The 20,886-nt window shown below is 38.0% G+C and overlaps 1 protein-coding gene across 2 annotated transcripts in view; it reads left to right on the forward strand.

Moving 5' to 3' along the window:
* Window positions 1-20,886, forward strand: part of ADGRA1 (adhesion G protein-coupled receptor A1) — a 466,576-nt gene that overhangs the window by 251,151 nt on the left and 194,539 nt on the right. The window contains exons 8-11 of one of the 2 annotated variants that reach the window (XM_026651172.2): window positions 4,898-5,062; window positions 9,920-10,118; window positions 13,493-13,642; window positions 18,171-18,332. In XM_026651172.2, the coding sequence (XP_026506957.1) occupies window positions 4,898-5,062; window positions 9,920-10,118; window positions 13,493-13,642; window positions 18,171-18,332 (676 nt within the window). The remainder of the gene's footprint in view (window positions 1-4,897; window positions 5,063-9,919; window positions 10,119-13,492; window positions 13,643-18,170; window positions 18,333-20,886) is intronic. The other variant, XM_026651174.2, reaches the window with a different exon arrangement.

Genomic DNA, 20,886 nt, shown 5'->3' on the forward strand with positions numbered 1-20,886 from the left:
CCCTCTATAACACTGATAGAGAGATATGCACAGTTGTTTGCTCCCCCAGGTATTAATACATACTCTGAGTAAATTACTAAATAAAAAGTGATTTTATTAAATACAGACAGTAGGATTTAAGTGGTTCCAAGTAGTAACAGACAGAACAAAGTAAGTCACCAAGTAAAATAAAATAAAATGCGCAAATCTATGTCTAATCAAACTAAATACAGATAATCTCACCCTCAGAGACGCTTCAGTAAGTTTTTTCTCAGACTGGACACCTTCCAGGCCTGGGCACAATTCTTTCCCCTGGTACAGCTCTTGTTCCAGCTCAGGTGATAGCTAGGGGATTCTTCATGATGGCTCCTCTCTCCCTCTCTGTTCTCTTCCACCCCTTTATATATCTTTTGCATAAGGCGGGAACCCTTTGTCCCTCTGGGTTTCCACCTCCCCCCCCCACACACACACACACTGGAAAAGCACCACGTTAAAAATGGATTCCAGTTCAGGTGACATGATCACATGTCACTGCAAGACTTCATTGCCCACTTGCCAGCACACACATATACAGGAAGACTAACAGGTAAACACAGCCATCTGCAGACAATGGTCCTTGTTAATGGGAGTCATCAAGCTTCCAAACCATTATTAATGGCCCACACTTTACATAATTACAATAGGCCCTCAGAGTTATATTTCATATTTCTAGTTTTAGATACAAGAGTGGTACATTTATACAAATGGGATGATCATACTCAGTAGATTATAAGGTTTGTAATGATACCTTACAAGAGACCTTTTGCATGAAGCATATTCCAGTTACATTATATTCACTTCTTATTATGTTTTTATAAAACCATATAGACTGCACAACGTCACACAGGTCTCCTTACCCTTCCCTCTGCCCCTAGTCCAACATAGAGAAGGACAGACTGTAACTTGGCTGCCAGACCCTGAGATTGCCTAACAAGGCCCCCTATTCCTCCAGGCTTTGGAGACTATTATGCCACAGCATGCCCACTGAGCTAGCTGGCCTCTGAGTGAACACCACTACAATTCTCTTCCTTGCTTTCAAGGTTCTGTGTTATAATATAAGGTGCATGATAAATTGACAGTGAAATCTAAATGAACAAAATTTGTGCTACTCGGCCCTTTGACTTCATCAGGCAGCTCTCCAATCAGAACACTTCAGTTCCAAATTGCAGTAATCCCCTCTTGTGAACACCTAGACTTTCCTCCACTGTACCTCTTGGCATGTCACAAGCTTCTACTGGAAATGGCAACTACTGCACCTCTCAAGAAGAGAGAGAAAAACCATTCCACTTTTAGGAAAGGCATGATGCCCACTGCAGTGGGCTCTTCCTGTCCTCTGCTTCACCCCTTGGAAACCTCACTACTGCCACGAGGTCTGCTGAGTGAACTCGTGGGAATGATCCTCAGCCTTTGTGGGATAAGCCAGGTGTCTGAAGGAGAGATGGCAGCCAGAGGCGCAACTAAATGCATCTCCTGTGAACAGGAGGGACCAGGAGCCTCCATCCTCCTCATGTCTGGATTCCACTCTGATCAAGCTCCCTAAATTCAGCATTCTTGTAGGCTCACGTGGAGACTGAGAGTTTCTACCTGTTGCCAAGACTCACCACCATCCTCAAGGAAACTCAAGAACAGCCTGTTATTAGGAGCCAAAAAACACTATTATTATTATTGGAACCTTTGAGAAGGCTACTGTAATAATGCCAAGACACAGCATAAGCAGTGTACCTCCTGGAAAGATTTACAAAGGAGTTTAAAATTCTATACAGACCCATGCTTTCCTTAAAGTCTTCCAGAAACCTGAAGTTGCTAAGGATTATAGGTGAAAAAATGTTTAAGGAATCCAGTTGAGTGGCAGGACAATTTACAGACTTCTCTTTTTAAGAATGTAAAAGGTTTCTCTACTTGACCAGTCCCCAAAAAGCCTCCAGGGGAGAATAAAATCAGTTGATCATTTTCATATCCAGATGGTAAGAAAATGAACAATTTCACCATTGGGCTCACTACCCAAAATGTTCCTAGAGGAATATAAATTAATTCTTAATTTGCCATGGCCAGATGGTAATTCATACCCTAGTCATTATGCAGGGTCTTCTGCATTGCTTAACGCTGGATCTGGCCTTTTACTTTGTCCACTATTAGTCAAGGCTCATAGAAGGCTAAATGAATCTGAATGTCAGCTTCCTCATATGATCTCAGAGAAGGCTGATCTCTTGTACTTCTAATGTAAGGGCTAATGTTATGCTAGTAAATATTTGCCTATGGAGCTGTGTGAAAATTGAGTTAACTTAATAGCAAACAAAACCTACGTTTAATAGTAGTTAAGATTATGGCAAAACTTCATGTAATCAGAACTTTAAAAGAATGCAAATAAGAAGTTAAGGGGAAAGACGTACATTCCTTTCCAGCTTCAGATTCCCCACAATCTGTTAATAATGCAGTCCGGTACCCCCATAAAGCTTTCACATCTGTATCCAGCAGATACCCAAAAGCAACTTCAACTTCATCAAACTTGTACTCAAATGCAAAACCTTAACAGTTATCTCATATGCTTTTTTATCAATTATATCAATAGGTTAGCTCATCTCACTGTCCCATATTCCACGCATTTCAGAAGTTATTCTGCCCCAACGCCACTGCGAGGTCATTTTTTTCAAAAAACGTTTTATTGAAAAACAGTTTCAATGGAAATTTTTCAACTAGCTAGAAGTTTTTGTCCCCAGCTGACTGTGAAGGTAATGTGAAAGTATCTGTGGTCTGAAAGAGTAAATTTAATTTAGGAATCATTATCAACTGGTTAATGGTATTGAAGTGACTAGCTGAGGAAGTCGTCCTCCATTGTTTATGGAGGAAAAAAATGGGAATATGGGTTGTATATCAATCAGTTGTAGTCCATTTTGATATAAATGAAAGCATCAGTTCAACTAGTTTATATGTGAGGAAATTGGATACCTTCATGCAGCTAATGTGTTGTTGTTTAATTTATTCATCATAATTTAAGTTGAAAGAGAGTAGAAATGTGTCAAGAAGTTTAAGATGACAAATGCAATAACTCTGATATAATTCTTTTTACTACACATTGCCTTTAAAAATTGTCAAACTCATTACAGATAGCTTGAAGGACCTCCAAACACCTGCCGATAAGGTCTTGTTTTAACGACCTCAAATTTTGTTTTGATATCAGTTTGACAGTTACTGGACTATGTGATATTGTTTTATCATGCACATTTATCACCTGCCCTGCATTCTGCCCATAATCCATTTTAACATTCCAAGTCACCAAGCAGATTTGAACAGCTGCCATTTTTGTAAAACAATAAAAATTTTCAGGGAGATGTTGCCTTTCCCACCCTCCCAACTCCTTTTGAAATCTAGAATTTCTTCCTAGAAACGCACTTCCTTGAGGATCAGAATGAGCAATATTCAGTTCTGGATCAGTGACAGATTTACGGTCTAATATTTTGTGATTTGTTTATTAGAAAGCAAACTTTTTTCAATGGTGTAAATTTTTCATGGTAGATCATGACACTTTGCACCTTTAAATATCAATATGAATTATGTAAATAAAAGTGTTTAGGTACCTTTTAAAGGTGTCTCATTATTTATTTGTTTGTTTGTCACTACAATTAACAAGGCACCTCCCAGAAATTCTGAAAGGGATGGGCCATGACACAAGAATCTCCCAGTCTAAGGACAGACACACAAGTTAGAGGAAGGGGAACAATCTTTGTTTGTTTCCAAGTAGATTTGTTGTAGGTAGGACTCAAACCAAGAATAGTTGCTGTATGTAGCACAGCAGAAGTGCATCTTTAATAAGGACTTAAACGTTGAATTTGCTTCCGAAAATTTAATAATTAGAATTTTTTGTTTATAAGATCTATGGAATTGCACTCATTGGGTGAAATCCTGATCCTATTGAAGTCAATGGTAAAATTTCCTTTGACTTCAGTGGGGTAAAGGGTTCACTCATTATACTAAGGGAAGCTGGGCTGACATGTTGAAGTCTATGAAGAATAGTATCAATAAAATTTAGAAATGGTTCTAAAATAATTCCCCAAACCTTGTAGAATATTTGGCATACAGAGTCAACATGTTAGTATGGTGTGGTACTACACAGAAGTTTCAATATTGAGCACTTGATAGCAACCCCTATATTTAGGTTTCTTAACACTCCATTCTAAGGGTTTGTGAGACTTTTTTTTTTTTGGACAAGTAGTAACACCTCCACGGTTTGCAGAACCAACAACGAGAACCCCCTGGCTATACAAATGCATTTTCTTTGTCCCTTGAAATGCCATTCAGATGTCCCTGAGTTGCACAATACTAAAAAAAATTATCATTTTCATCTTCTTGCTTGCATTCCTCAGGAAATGTTGACAGTTTGCTAAAATCACTGAAAATTGTAAAGAGCCAGGCCCATGCAGATGCTGTAGCAGTACCAGACACTGGACTGGGAATGCCTTGGAGTTGCTAAAACATCTGTGGGGTGGAGGACAGGAGGACATCATGGCCAAATTAAGGTTGCAGTGGCAACTGTAAATGTGGCATTTTCTAACGTTCCATTGTTTGACTTTGCAGCGTAAATAACATTCTTTTCATGTAGCTTTTTGTATGTAACTGATACTCATTTGGGATGACCTGCACAAATATCTGCGGCTTTGTCACTCATGGTCAGAACAGCTAATCCAAATTCATGCTGATGAAAACTTCATACCAAATCACCGTTTCTCTGTCTCTATAGCAATAGACACACACAAATGGTTTTGTATTTTCGTAGTAAAGCCCTAAAAGATAACTTCATATTTTTCAAGTAACAAATGTCTACCTGTCCATAGATTAGGTGTGGTCAATAATTTGTATTTTATTTTTTTATATATACATATAGTGAGCTTATCTTGTCCAGCATTGACACTGGTGCAACTGGAGATTGGGAGTGTCTGATCAACAACTCCTATGGAACCAGTACTAAGCATGTAGAAATTGTGGTATTAGAAACAGCAGCACCCTACTGCCCTGAAGAAAGAATAATTAATAATAAAGGAGATTTCAGGTATGATTTTGTCTAAGTTTAAAATATACAAATATGAAGAAAGCAAAGGCCTTTGTCCTCTATAAAATGGATCTATAAGTTCATACTGGACACATTACTTACAACAGGTTCTCAAACATTTTCTCAGCATGGACCTCAATATTAATGCAAGAAATTGACCTGTGGACTATTTTCCCTCTCATCCATGATTTATATAAATATCCTTGTGGCAACAAGTGCTCATGTGGAAAAGGAACATTAGGAAAGTATCTCACTTAGTTTTTGCTGTGTTTTTAATGTGCTTTAGTAGGAGGAAGAACCAACACCTTGTGACTAGCCAGATCTCTGAGGACCACCAGCAAGTGCTCCATGGTCTATAGAATGCATTATGAGAAAGTCGGTTATAATGCTTGCAGTATAGTATGGGTTCTCAATCTGAGGTCATGGAAGGTTTAGGGGGGTTGTGACTGCCTTCCTTTTCATTATGGTTAAATGGGAGGAGGCTCTGAAAACTTCGGGGACTCCTTTCTCTGTTGTAACACGGAATCATAGTAAAGAATAAGTCAATAACCACTGCACTAAAACATTAAAGGATATAATCTTCAATACACTTCTGATGAATCCATTCCAGTTCAAATTGTTTTGCTCAGGTGCTATTAGGAGCAATCAATAGCATTACAACTGTTACGGAATACTCCACTGGAGGTACTAAAAATGTAAAGTGAAAACTGTTCAGATAAACAAACAGATTGCTTGAGATGACTTTTTATGAATATAGTACCCAAGTTCCCCAAATACCTAGTAATGTGTAATATAATTTGAAAAAATAGTAATAGAATACTTAACCCTGCCTTCTGAAAAACTTGTTCTTTTAAATAAATATGAGTATTACCCACAAATTGTATTTCGAAAGAGATTAAATATATTAGTTGCATTTGGGTAGACTTTCCCTCTAAAATTACATATTAATCCTATAGTCTGCACAAAGTGGTGACCAAATGTAACTTATGATTTATCTCCAGTTTAATCGCATGATATGTTTTAAAAAGTTTTTAACCCCCAAAATGGAGGAGAGCCAGAGACTTCATGAAATCAACTAGGGATTCCACTATTGCTAGAGATTTTAAGTGGGAGAAGTTGAAATATGGTGGTGATGAGTATAAAACTCTAAGATAAATTATTTTAACCTGTCCTGCAGTAACACCAATGTGTAACAGTCCCCAAAGAGCAAGAAGGTAACTTGTTGCCAGGTTGATCATAATAACAGTTGATGTTGCATAATTAATTAAAAGAAAAGTAAGGTGGGCAGGGAGTTTTCCCTGTGGGAGCTAAGTGCTCTCTGTACAAGCTTCTAACTGGCATAAATATCTTCTTTTAATTTATCCTATAACTGCGAGAATGACTCATTTTTCTTGGGACTTTGCTTCTAGCTTTCGCTTATGGTACAGCATACATAGAGCTGTGGGGAGAAGGAAAACTTACTGTCACCAAAGATTGTTTTCACAATTCTACCAAAAAAACCCACCCCAAAACATATTATTGCTTCACCACAGATTTCAAGGAAAATATTGAAATTAATGGAAGATACATAGCTAAATCCCTTGGATTCCTTTAAAAGTCTCAACCAGAGCTTGTTGGGTTTATTTGTTACTGGCAAAACTACCTTTCTGTCCAGCCCCAAACGGGTGAATTTGGGGTACTTTTTAATGAACCATTTTTGAAATAGATGATATAAAATTGTACTGAGTGCCACACAATGCAGCTTTCAAATGGCAACTTTAAGAAGCTCATTATACACTTGCCAGTAAATGCCATCCTTTTATTTATAAATAAAAGATATATAAATTCCTACATAGTGTCTCAAACTAACGCCAAAGGCATTTTGCCTTTTTATATAAATCAAAGGAACAGGAATGCATGTTTCTCTCTTTATTGATCATCTTTCAGAAAATCCAGACAAATTTAGTTTTGAAGCATAGATCAAAAGTATCTTGAATCCATGGATTCTTTTGGCATTTGAAGGGAATTAATGTAAAATTATAGAGAACTTCTTTTGAGCAAACTTAGCATTAACACATGAAGCTTGTTTCAAAGGTTTCTCCTCTGAGATGTAGCTAACATGCCAGTAATTTTTAATGGAAAGATCTTTGAGGTTTTGATATCATAGCAAATATGTAGGTAGAGAGACATCATCCACAAAAGCAAAACTAAAAAGAACTGCCTCTTTATTGGGCAGAGCAGCAATAAATGCTGTGGAAGGTTCGTCCTTTTAGTTGGCAGGCCCAGGTGGTATTTATAATTGCAATAAGAATATTATGCATTGTGAATCAGAGTGAACTGATCCTATGAACTGAACAATATTCTGTGTGATGCTGTACTTTGCTTTCCACTCACTATAGGTCTGTTGTTAAGAGCTAAAGGTAAAAGCATTATGTTGCATTATTCCTAATCCTAAAGGGTTAGATTCTGACAGCCTTGTTTACATTAGGTGCTTACTTTTCTGAGGAGCCTCATTGATTTTATGTTTGAGGTAAGAATTGGGCCTTTAGCTAATACAGTACACTACCATTCACTAAAGGTAACATTCAGTTCAAATGCAAAGAGGAAAATATGTGGTATTTTAATTTTCTTTTTTTTCCAAACTCTGTTCACATTTCAGTTTGCATCCAATGTTTTTGCTCTATGCGATGAACTATTTCATTGGTTAGTCAGCTGTGGAAAAGGAAGATAATTTTTCTTCTTGACTTAGCTTTCTTTGGAATTGAAAAGATGTAGATGGCTCAGAACCTGTCAGCATATTATGTACTAGTGTTCAAATCAACCTACAGAGCAAAAGTAAAAAGGGTTAATTTACATGTTTAATCTAAACATTAATAATTGAGGTGTGCTACGTGCGTCACTGGCAAGCTGAGTACTTGTACGACTGCTTAGGTCTAATTGTTACATCGGTATAATTTAAACTGAGGATATGTCTACACCGCATTTTGGAATGAGTCTCCCAGCCTGTTCGACAGACTCAGGAGTTTAAAGAATAGCTAGCCAAAAACTCAAAAGGTAACAAAATGTTTTTAAAGTACATCAGAAGCAGGAAGCCTGCTAAACAGTGGGGCCCCTGGACAATCAAGATACAAAAGGAGCACTTAAAGACAATAAAGTCATTTTGGAGAAACTAAATGAATTCTTTGCTTCAGTCTTCACGGCTGAGGATGTTAGGGAGATTCCCAAACCTGAGCCGGCTTTTGTAGATGACAAATCTGAGGAATTGTCACAGATTGAGGTGTCACTAGAAGAGGTTTTGGAATTAATTGATAAACTTAACAGTAACAAGTCACCGGGACCCGATGGCATTCACCCAAGAGTTCTGAAAGAACTCAAATGTGAAATTGCGGAACTACTAACTATGGTTTGTAACCTGTCCTTTAAATCGACTTCTGTACCCAATGACTGGAAGATAGCTAATGTAACGCCAATATTTAAAAAGGGATATAGAGGTGATCCCGACAATTACAGACCGGGAAGTCTAACGTCAGTACCAGGCAAAATAGTTGAAACAATCGTAAAGAATAAAATTGTCAGACACATAGAAGAACATAAATTGTTGGGCAAAAGTCAACATGGTTTCTGTAAAGGGAAATCATGTCTTTCTAATCTATTGGAGTTCTTTGAAGGGGTCAACAAACATGTGGACAAGGGGGATCCAGAGGACATAGTGTACTTAGATTTCCAGAAAGCACTGTCTACACAGTTGTTTTTAGAGCACTAGTATGAGCCCCACTAGCCTGAGTCTGTTGAACCAGGCTGGGAGACTCGCTCCAAAATGCGCTGTAGACGTGTCCTCAGTTTAAATTATACTGATGTAACATTAGTTCCAAGCCCTGCTAGCCCGAGTCTGTTGACCAAGACTGGGATGCTCAGTCCAAAATGCTGTATAGACATATGCTAAAGGGCCTGATCCTCTCCAAACTTATGATGGCATTTGAAACTCTGTGAGATTGTAGTTATGTTTCCTTCTGATTTCCCCTTTTAATCATTTGAACATGTTTTGTCCCCACAGGCACAGGATTCAGCCCCAAAAGTTTCAGATTCCCTGGGATTTGTGAAGCTCTTGAGAACGCAGTAGCAGTACAGAGAAATTGCATTGCCTACTGGTCCCCTCTAGCCTAATTTAGCTGTGCTCACTGCTGTTGCCCTATGAGTCCTCTTTCCAGGAGTGACTTGACAGCACAGCAGAGGAACTCGTGTGTAACTTACACTGGCTTATCCACTATACTTTTTAGGGGAAACCTGTTAGAGCATAATTGTCCCATTTCACCTCGGGCTTAGCACCCTCCTCACCCATGGGTCCCAAGTTCTGCAGATCCCCAAAAGATTGGTTTCCATGTGCTTGAGGCAGAAGGTGGAGCTTGCAAGGGAACTCATGCTCCTCCCTTCTGTGGCTTTGGGCCAAAACCCACAGTACAAATGGCCATCCCTTTTTGGAGCATTTGCCACTCAGTTTTTAATAACAGATGTTGCATTTTCAGATAGTTCTGTGCCCTTTAGCTCTGCTCTTAGAAAGCTGCATAGACACAAATGGAGGAAACATGCCATCTATGTTGTTTTTTTTTAACAACCAAACGCCTCATTAGAACAAATCAGTTGCCAGTTTTCATCACTGCCAGACTCTGGGTTAGCGTATTTTTGGCATTTCCCAAGAAAACAAAGTAATGTACCACAAAGCACAAAAACAGGAAGCTATTTTTAGAAAATAAAATGTTTTAAATTATTACTTTGTACTGACAGTTTTTTTAAATCTTCTGCAATATTGCTGCCACATTGTAAATTGGTTCTAAATAAGGCATGTCAAGTTAAAATTGCTTATTATTATCCTCCTCATAGATGGCCCAAAACTCTAGCTGGGATAACTGCTTATCACCCCTGTCTTCAATATTCATTTAGCTCCATTTCTCTCCACAATGGAGCAGAAGAGTCAAAGGCATGGCGTAAATGTAACCGGACGGGACGCTGGGCAGATGAAAACTATTCTGAATGTCCGTATTCACAAGAAGTAACTCAAGTCCTTCATGCCTTTAGTCAGGTAATATTACAAAGTCCTTATTCATAGAATGTACTGTAGTTATTGTTAGGTTACACATCTATATGTGAGGTGGTTGTTAGTACTTCACACTAAACAGAATGTGTGTCTGTTTCTAGGGTATACATCACTGGGTTCCTGTCAGGATCTAAATACCATAGAGCAATATGATCATGGTGCTTTAAACCACTAACTAGGGCCACCTTGCTGTAGGGAGACAGGTTCAAATCGTCACTCTGGAACAGGGATTTGAGTACAAGTCTCCCTCCTCCTAGGTGAGTGTTGTAACCACCAGGCTATAGAGTCATTTGCACTCCCTCGATTAGTTATTAGCACAGAGAAGTGGGAGACCCAAGTTGAAGTCCCTGCTTCAATAAATATTTAATTATTTACAAAGTGGAACTGCTTCAACAGGAGAGATTGAGAAAGACCCACCCCAGAATACCCCATAGCCTGGTGGTTAGGGCACCAGAGTAGGGATTCGAACTGGGGTCTCCTCCATCCCAGCTGAGTGCCCTTGTCATTAGACTAAAGGTTGTAAGAGGGATGCAGCTGCCATTACCTCCTCCACCTCCAGTCATTGTCTGGATAGTATCAAAGTCCAAAAAAATGGGTGAGATGGGGAAAGGGGTATAGGGAGAGAGCAGGAAAGTGTATGGAAGGGAGGACAGGGGTTGGAACTGCACAGTTCTGTACCTGCTTGCACATCTGCCCTCACCTCCCATCTCAATCCCATGCTTCAGTTCTCAGCACACTCTTTCCACTCCGCCACTCTTCTTCTTTGTCTCCTTCCATGCACTTCCTTTCATACACTGCCCCTGATGTGTGACAACAGCCTCCCTTTTCTAGTGCACCCATCTACCCTACCTAGCCTGAAATTGTTTCTGTTCACTAGATTTCCACCACACCTCCACTCCTAGGGCTTCTCTTTCACATTTTTTCCACAAGCTTCTCTTTGAAATAAATACATTCATATGTACAACCCGAAGTGTGTGGGCTGCACGCAGCATAACAGTTCAGATCACATTATCTTGGTTTTTTGAAACCCTCATCCCTCCTTTCTCTCCCACCAGCTTTGTCCATTATCTTTCCCTGTGTTTGCTTAATTTGATGCTGCAAATTGCAGAGTCTGGTCAGAGATGCTGAACACCAGACTCCATTGGAAATTAAGGTTGCTGAGCAATTAGCAGGATCAGGCCTTTAGATTATGTGTTTTCTGGAGTAGGGAGTGTTTCTACTTTTATTTCTGTAAAGCCTGATACAGACCTACAATGCTGCATAAATAATATTAATAATAAACTCTGCTTTCAGTCTGAAAAAGTTACTAGGAGTATTATATACAGGGGCAGCTGTTTCCACCCCTTGTTCTCAGTGCAAAGTTTAAATATGTAAGCGTAAGTATTTTTAACTTGTGCCTGTTAACTGCCTGCAAAACTCCCCCTTTAATTCTAGCTTATTAAAAAAAATAAGGCTTGATGGAATTATACTTAACACAAACAGTGCCATCAAAGGGTACAGGGGGAAGAAGAGAATTACTCTTTGATCTCTTGCCTCTTCTACTCATTCTTCAAATGAATTATATCAGAGATACAATTAATTAAAATATCAGAGTTAAACTAAAACATAAACAGAGCATATTTTCATAACAGAGCCAGAAAGTTCAATCCGGAAATATGATTTCTATTTATAATAATCTAGAACAGTTGATAGGTAAGCCAAATTTAATTTTTTTTTAAAAAAATTCTACTTGTGAGCAAAGACAAAGAGTAATCTGAGGAAAAGCATCTCAGGAAAACGAAATTAAAAGGTTGGGTTGAAGGAATGCTACAGCAAAGCAATGCCTTTCTTTTGCCTGGTCATCTGTTTAGTCTGTGTAGTTTCAGTGGTTCCAGATAATGAATCCAGACATTCTGTTTCCTTACTCTGGCTTTATCCTTGGAAAATATCTTTATCTCACACATACCTGTGAGTTTTCCTTACAGGACTCTTTTTCTTATTGCTTTTTTTTCCCCCATGAATTAGTTTCCTGTCTCACCTCTTCCCCTTTTTGGAGGACTCTTGGGTCTCTAGAGAAATCATGCTGCCTGTTACCAAAGCAGAAAGTTTATTAAACAAATTGTTCAATAATCAGATGTTACTATCAAATCCAAGCTAGAGAGCCAAGGTGCACAGAGTCATTATTAGCCTGTTTTTGTGTAGCCTGTTTGAACTGCAGTCATCTGTGTAGTTAGCCAATGTCAGAAAGAGTATAGTGAATGTGTGTAGTGCATGTGATAATCCCTTTCCATTATAACCCCTGGCTTACAATTTTCCCAGACCTTCAGAGTTGGGACTTGCTTTTCTACCTGAAAATTAATGTCAGTACAAAAAATACACCTCTTCTTTTAAACTGATTTTTTACTCCAGTAGCTACAATTCTGAAGCCCTGGACATGTTCATGACATAAAGACTCCAAGAGCCGTGTATCCTGGTCACCTTCACATTAGTGTAAATCCAAAGAAATGCCATTGAAGTCAAAAGTTATTTAAGATTCACAGCCGTGTATATGAGATAAAAATCACAGGTCCTAGGGCATCCTGATTCAGTGCAGGGTATTGATTCTTAGCTGCATGGTTCCATGTTAGTGGGAATCATTTGACTAAAGCCCTGATCCTGCAAAGACTTGTACACGTGCTTCACTTTAGGTCATGTGTAAGTCTTTTGAAGGATCGAAGGAAGTGATTATTCCCCTCTATTTGGCACTGGTGAGGCCACATCTGGAGTATTGCGTCCAGTTTTGGGCCCCCCACTACAGAAAGGATGTGGACAAGTTGGAGAGAGTCCAGCAGAGGGCAATGAAAATGATCAGGGGTCTGGGACACCTGACTTACGAGGAGAGGCTGAAGGAACTGGGCTTGTTTAGTCTGCAGAAGAGAAGAGTGAGGGGGGATTTGATAGCAACCTTTAACTACCTGAAGGGGGTTCCAAAGAGGATGAAGCTCGGCTGTTCTCAGTGGTGGCACATGACAGAACAAGGAGCAATGGTCTCAAGTTGCAGTGGGGGAGTTCTAGGTTGGATTTTAGGAAACACTATTTCACTAGGAGGGTAGTGAAGCACTAGAATGGGTTACCTAGGGTGGTGGTGGAATCTCCATCCTTAGATGTTTTTAAGGCCCGGCTTGACAAAGCCCTGGCTGGGATGATTTAGTTGGTGTTGGTCCTGCTTTGAGCAGGAGATTGGACTAGATGACCTCCTGAGGTCTCTTCCAACCCTAATCTTTTATGATTTGATCCTAAATCAGTACACATTAAACAAAGTATGTAGCCTCAGAAATTTTAAAAAAGAGTGATAAAAGCCAAGCCGGATATTACACATAACAATTCTGATGTATTTCCAGATGCACGTCAACGCCACCAATGCTCTTGAATTTTCCCGCCAACTTACAGCCTACACAAGAGGTGCTTCCAACTTTGCAGATAAGATGGATATTATATATTTGGCTTACATAATGGAAAAGTTAATAGTCATCGCGGATGAAGTCAAAGATGTAAGACACTGTTTGAATACTGAATAATCTACCACTTAAAATTGAAATCACGTACTTGTACGTTTAGCGCATGGTCTTGTTTTAACATATGCAGGCACACATTGCAGAGTAGATTCTAAAATTGCTCCCTGCTCTTGTGAATGCATATACGCTGTACAAAAGATTAAGCAGTGGGTTGCTCAGTGTCTAAGAGGAGGACTGAGCCTTCTCTACTGCCTGATAGAGCCATTGCTGTTTTGGGACAAAATATTTTAGCATGCACACACATTTCCTTTACTTTGTGCCTTTTTAAATTATACAGTGGATAAAGTATTGGAAGTAACTCCAGGGTGCCTTTCCTTCTGGATGTTTCCATGACAGTATCTGAATGTCACAAATGTTTATTTTGTTTGTTCTGTATTATCAACAGAATAACTATGGAGGATATTTTCACTGCATTTTGAAGAATTAAGAGAGTGTGTATCACTTCATGTGAAGAGGACAAAATGCCTCTTTAAGTATAACTTTCTGAAGAAACTTCTAGGATGGGGGATGACATTTTACAAGGAAATCTAATCCGAGTTATGCAAACCCCAAAGGAAAAAAATAGCTTTTAATAGAGAACAGCAATGATACTCATAAAAGTTTTCACTGTTAATTTTTAGAGTAGCTGCTTGCATAAAGATTTCATAATCTGTAATTTTTGAATACATGATAGTTATAGTTAAAACATTTGTTTTCTTTTGGTTTGGTATTGTTCATTTCATTCTTGCTTTGGGGTTTGTAACGGTTAACGTTTTAGTGCCTCTTTGAGAGTGCCTTCAACTTTAATTTCATCATCATATGCCAGAACTAAAGTGCATACTAAGTGCTTCCCAGAGTCATATTTCAAAGCTACAATTGCTTTTCAGCGTCCTGGCTCAGAATCCCAATATGATGATGTTGCTTTTGACCCAAAAAAAAAATGAGAATTTTCTCTCTGACAAAAAACAGCCTTATTCAGTTATAGCTCTCCTCAAAAATCCTTTGATTCTTCTTTGGTTTTGGTACTAGCACCTTATGTATTGTTCATTACATAAATTAGCATCAGCTCCAATTGGTTTTGCCCCTCCTTTCACGTAGTGTTCAAACTCCTGATCTGCACTATCAAAGCATCCACACAACTCCACCCTTCATTGCGTGTTACTTCTCCACCCGTTTCTTTCATAATCCCTCACACCATTCACTGTCTCCACCTTCTCTCCTTATTGCTTCCACTTTCAGCTTCACATTTTGGGTATGTCTTCACTGCAAGTGGAAATGTGATTGTTGCACAGGTAGGCAGACCTGTACTGACTTTAATCGAGAGAACCATGGGTACTAAGAATAGTGAAGGTTTGGTGGCACGGACTTGTACTTGGGCTGGGCACCTGAAGACAAGCCCACCAGGGGTGCTCGATACATACTTGGATTGCTAGCCCGTCTCCACATCTTCGCTATTATTGCTATCCACGCTAGCTAGATTAAAGCTATCAGAGCTATGCCTACCTGTACTATAATCACACCATCACTTGAAGTGAAGACATACCCTTTCTTTCATGCTGCTTCCAGTGCTTGGAACAGCTTCCAGCTTTCATGCTCACCAAGCACTTTCTCTCTTCTTCTTCAAACCCATCCTTAACACCTACTGGTTTCTTATTTTAATCTCACCAGTGATGTACAAAAAAATGTGGATACCTGAACTGTTCTCCTTTTGCCATAGAATTATAGAATCAGCGGCCTTTTCTACACTTGGAAGTTGCACTGGTTTAACTAAAAGTGGTTTAAAACTGATTTAGTTAAACAGTGCAAACCCCTGTGTGGACACGCAGCTGTCTCCAACTGACTTATATCATAAGTTAAACTGATATAAATCACAGGTAAACTAACATAAGTAGGTTCACAGTTTTGCACTGTTTTAAACTGATTTTAGTTAAATTTGTGCAACTTCTGTGTTGAGGTCATGCTTAGAGCAGAAAAAGACCAATTTGATCATTTAGTCTACATTGCAGCCAGTGCATGTTTGTTCCTTACTGCACATTTTACTCTTGCATTGTCCCATCTAGTATCAAATGTGCCAAATGATAGGTCTTTCACTGCTTCTCCTGGGGCATAATTTCACAGTCTAGTACATCATGCTGTCAGGAAAATGTGCTTACATTCACCCAATTTTTCATTTTCTTGATTTCATGCTATTACTCCTAGTTAGCACATTTTATTATGCTAAAAAATTGCTTCCTCTCCCTAATTTTCCCACCTCTTATTTATTTATAGGCTATTATCCTGTCCCTCACTTAGCTGAGCTATATGTCTTAATCTTTTCTCATAAATCATTGACTCCAGTCTCCTAATCATTTTTATTACTCTTCACTGCATCAGTAACACAATTTGTCAATAACCTTCTAGTAATTAGGTTACCAGAAATTAATATATTATTTCAGGTAGTCGCAAAAGAGCCATATAGAGAGGACACATTATATCTTTGTCCATTGTTGTGTGACTGCTGTATATAAAGTTTAAAGTTGCATTGGCTTTTTCAGCAACCATTAGCACTGCAAACTCCTGTTTAATTTCTTAATGTCTGCCATCTCCGATGGCTCAGTATTGTTGCTTTATAGGTTTCTTCTTTCTACTGAGTATCTGTACTTTGAACTACATAGCCAGATATATTAGTTTACGTCTTTCCCTGTTGAAACATTTTTTAGTTATTTTTATGTCTTTGAATGTAATCACTCTTCCATGCATCATTTTTGTGTGAGATGATCAATAAACTCTTTGGGATGCCATATCAGTGGGTTCTGAAAACTGCTGTATACATTTACAAGGCTATATTACTTTGTAATCTGATTTAAATTAAGTTTAATTTACAAAAAAAAAATATTCATTTCAAAGTGAAAGGTGAAGAAAGAAGCCACTGTATCATTGATTCAATTCAAAATGAAATCCTTGGAGTATCATTACAATCACATTTTCTAAAATGTTTTTCTCTTCAACTTTCGCTATTTAGGGCAAGGACTCATTTAAGGCACCTAGGACAGTGGGGCTCTTCACGGGCTTCCTGGAACTACTGCAATACTCATACATAGAAGCAAGCAAACAAAAATGTAAACTGACTATGAGCCTGATTTTCAGAGGTATGAAGGACCTGCAACTCTCATTAATTTCAAATTGAGTTGTGAGTTCTCCGTGCTTTTGAGAATTAGGCCCTCTCTCCCTATAGAGAGAGAGAGAGAGAAACTGACTATACACAAAATGCTGTCAAATGCATAAAGGAAAAAAGAAATATGTTTTCTTAAAATCCTCTCAGTTATAGTAAATGTAGGTATTACTTGTAACAATACCAGAGAAAGTGGTTTTCAGACAGAAATGTGTTTTTTAAGTTGATTGTGTTTTTAAGTCAAAGAAACATTTCAGGCTTTCTGATTAATCATTGTACCCATCAAAATATAAAATGATTGTATCTTGGGTACCACAGTATTAATCCCAGGAACACCTTTGTTTTGGGCATTGTTCACTCTGCTGGCTGATGAAATTTGTCAGACTCTCACAAACTGCCAGAATTTTGATGGAGACTATTGCTAGGCATATATTCAGTCATATGGAGCATTTCCTTTCTTGTACAAAATGCTGTAAAATATCGAGGGATATTGTAAGTTGCACTGTAGCAGTTATGACTGTATTATTTTTTCCATCATAGTCTCCTGTTTTATGGGGGGGTGGGGGGGAAGGATAATTCAGAAAACAAGAAGTTCTGGGGGGGAGGGGTGTTTGTTTTGTTATTGATTCTGGTATTTTGGTTTGGTTTTATATAAATCGTGAAGGAAATCTTTTTACCTGGTTAATCCTGGTTAAAAATCCTGGTTAAAATATACTTCATCTGAGTAGAATGCTTCCTTGGGCATATATAACTCAAATAGATTTAGTTTTTAAAAATTAATTTGGGAAAAGATAAATACATAAAAAAATCAATTCATATTTGGTGTTATAGGGAAAATCTAGTGGCTGAGACAGTAAGAGGAGAACTGAAATTCTTTAAAAATAAAGACTTGTAAATATCCCACATTAATAAGACAAACAGTAGAGTTGAACATATTAAATTAGCAGAGCAGAATAAAATACCAAAATCAACCAGCGGAAAGATCAATAATCATATTTGTAATAAACCAAAAATGAGCAGTGTTACTTTATTTTAATTTATTTTAGTTAATAGGAAAAAAATGACCAATAGCACCTTCTTTAACCCAAAATGGTGAAATACACAAATAAATACATTAAAAAATAAAAACTGTGGGGATATTACACTTAAATAGTGAACAAAAAAGTATTTTCCTTGATGTCACTTGGCACTTTTGTCTCCTCTTCTCCTTGGTCTCTGTGTTTGTTTAAATGTAATGATCTAACAGAATGACTAGTCTCCTTAAAAAGACTGTCATTAGGCGAGATAAGGTGCCTAATTTTAATTGCACTCTTGTGTTCTTTGTTGCAGTTTTAATGGTATAATAGTTTCCCATGTAATTACTTTTTCCTTCAGCTTGGAGATGCTATTGTTGAAATTGCCAGCAACATAATGTTGGTAGATGACCATGTGTTGTGGATGGCCCAGAATGAAAACAAAGCCTGTACCAGGATTGTACAATGTGTGGCGCACATTACGAATCAGACGCTGACCAGCCATACTCAGGTTATATCAAAGGTGTGTAATAAAATTACAAATATTTTTGTTGGGGTTTGTTTGAAAGAGCTGTCATTTTTCTATCAATTTTTGCATTAGCATTTTATATTAATTAAAGTACTATTGGAAGACAGAAAAAGAGCAAAAATACAGTAGGTTTATCTAACATTACTGATAGCTCAATAACTGACATTTATCTATTTATTATTATAGTGGATTGTTTTGTTTGTGGAGTGTTCTTCAAATATGGTATTGCTGTTCACTTCAGTTTACCCATCACTGTTGGTATATGTGTTCATTTTAGAAGGCTTAAATTGGGTCAATCAACATTTCCAATAAGAGGATAAGACAACATGCTCCGTTGTTGCCTGCAGCTTTTGATATGGCTGTCAGAGAGCATTCTAGGTATTATAGCGTAAACCGGTGAGAAAGGCCTGGCTGAAAAGGTGCATCTTGTTGCTCTTGGTAAAGATAGCAGCTAGTTTTGTGTTTAAGCTTATTTTTATGGGGAGCAAATTGTAGATGCATGGACTTACTACCAAAAATGCCCAGCCTCCAGCTCACAAGAGTTCACCCTTGGGACACTGAGTATGTTTTTATCAATTTTTCAACATTTAAATAGTAGAATGGACCAAAATCAGAAGCTTAAATCCAAACCCTTTACAATTTTAAATTAAATTTTTAAAGAGTTATTGGGTTTGTTTAAAAAAGAAAAAAAAACCAATAACTTGCAAAACCTTGCCTATTTTGGTCCGTTATCTGCAGAATTTGTTTGGGGATATTGCTTAAAGTGAATTCCTTGTTCATTTTAGTTACAGACCAGTGCGTATTTGCAAACACACATGTGCACGCGCACACACAAAAAGGCATTGATGGCCTGCTTAGATCCTTAGCCCTTTAGGTGAGGTGGGAGGATCCTAGAGCTTGGGCTATAGCCTGAGCACGAACATCTACACCACAATTAAACAGTCTTTTAGCCCGAGCCCTGCAAGCCCAAGTCAGCTAGCACGGGCCAGCTTTGGGTTTTTAATTGCAGTATAGACATATCCTTAAAAAAGAAAGACCTAGAAGAACCAGTCTTTTTTCACTTGCAGATTATACTCTGTGAGGAACTGATTTGTCTGTTTTTAAAGAAAAAAAAGCTCTTCATTTAAATGGTTATATATAGAAAAGAATCACTTTAAATGCCCATTTTTATGTATGTATCTATTTAGAATACGTATAGACAGTAAAGCGCCTTCCTAGGGCTGACTTTTTATGTAACAGCTAAGGGGATGCTCTATTTGTATAAACTCCTGGTTTATTTTAAATGTCAAGTTCCATAGGTCATTTTTCTTGTCACTGCTTCGGGAGGATGTTGACATTCCTATCCAAAGTAATTCTTTCTGTTTATGCAAGCTGTAGATCTGTATCCCTAACCTATTAGCTGTGCTCTCTCTTTTTTCTTCTTACAGTTTTCTGTAGGAGATTCAGTGCACAGTCGAGTGCAGCTTGTAAATAAACAAATCTGTGGACTTTCTTGTGTAGTCTCATGCAATACTAAACAACTGTTCCTTTTGGAGACTGGCCAGCAAGCAATTAGCCAGTTAACTAGCTCAGAGAAATTGCGTTAGTTTCTTTAAACAGAGTAAGACTGCACAGAGTTTGAAGTGGTCACCTGTTTTAGATATAATTTCTGAAACATTAAGTCTCCTACTAAATCTGTCAATTGTATGACATGAACATGGCCATTTTCTTTCTAAGTCTATTGAAAAATTCCTTAAATGGCAATGATTTTTTGGGGAAGACAGACATGTTTTTCTCATGCACTATGGGGTGGGTTATCACAAAGGCAAACAAACCCCTGAGTTGAAAGATAGGGCAATAGATCAGTTGTATTTCCTCATGCCTCCCTGAGTTTGGAGTGGTGTGTATATATAAATATTGTTCTGTACATAAGGAATGGCCTGTTACATCTTCTCAAATGTATAAACTCCAGATATTTTATCCCTTGTATAATAATGCATTTAAGATAGGAAATTATATATGGCTTCAAATTAATATTACCGTGCAGAGTGAAAAAGAAACTCTTTTTTTTTTGTATATTATATTAAAAAGTAAGAATAAATTCCTGTGAACAGAACATTCTTCTGATGGGACAGAAACAAGTGAAAAGGCTGTTATTTTTTGCTCTTAGTGTGCCAACCTGACACACGCAAATTAAACCAACTTCATTGTTAATGTATGTGTACATTTACTGAGTAGTCTGCAATACCTTTCCATTCATGGCTATCTATCTGTGACATTCTGTACCTCATGGGAACGTCCTACACCCCCATGTTCATCCTTATACTATGATTGTGTGATATCTAATGCAGTTTGTCATGTTGGGGGTTTTCAGAAGGCTCATGATGTACTGAGCATTGTTGTTATGGTAATGTTATAGGTTGTAATTTCATGTATATAGTTATGAGGCTGAAAATGTGTTCTCATGACTTAAAGCAAGCCCAGGCAAAAAACTCTCCAAGAGCAGAGGGGCAGTTCACACCTCATCAGGGCATGTATGGGACAAACCCAGCCCAGCCTCACAGGAACA

This window comes from Terrapene carolina, unplaced genomic scaffold (assembly GCF_002925995.2).
Source record: "Terrapene carolina triunguis isolate 2854851 unplaced genomic scaffold, T_m_triunguis-2.0 Scaffold95, whole genome shotgun sequence".
NCBI classification, from domain to species: domain Eukaryota; kingdom Metazoa; phylum Chordata; order Testudines; family Emydidae; genus Terrapene; species Terrapene triunguis.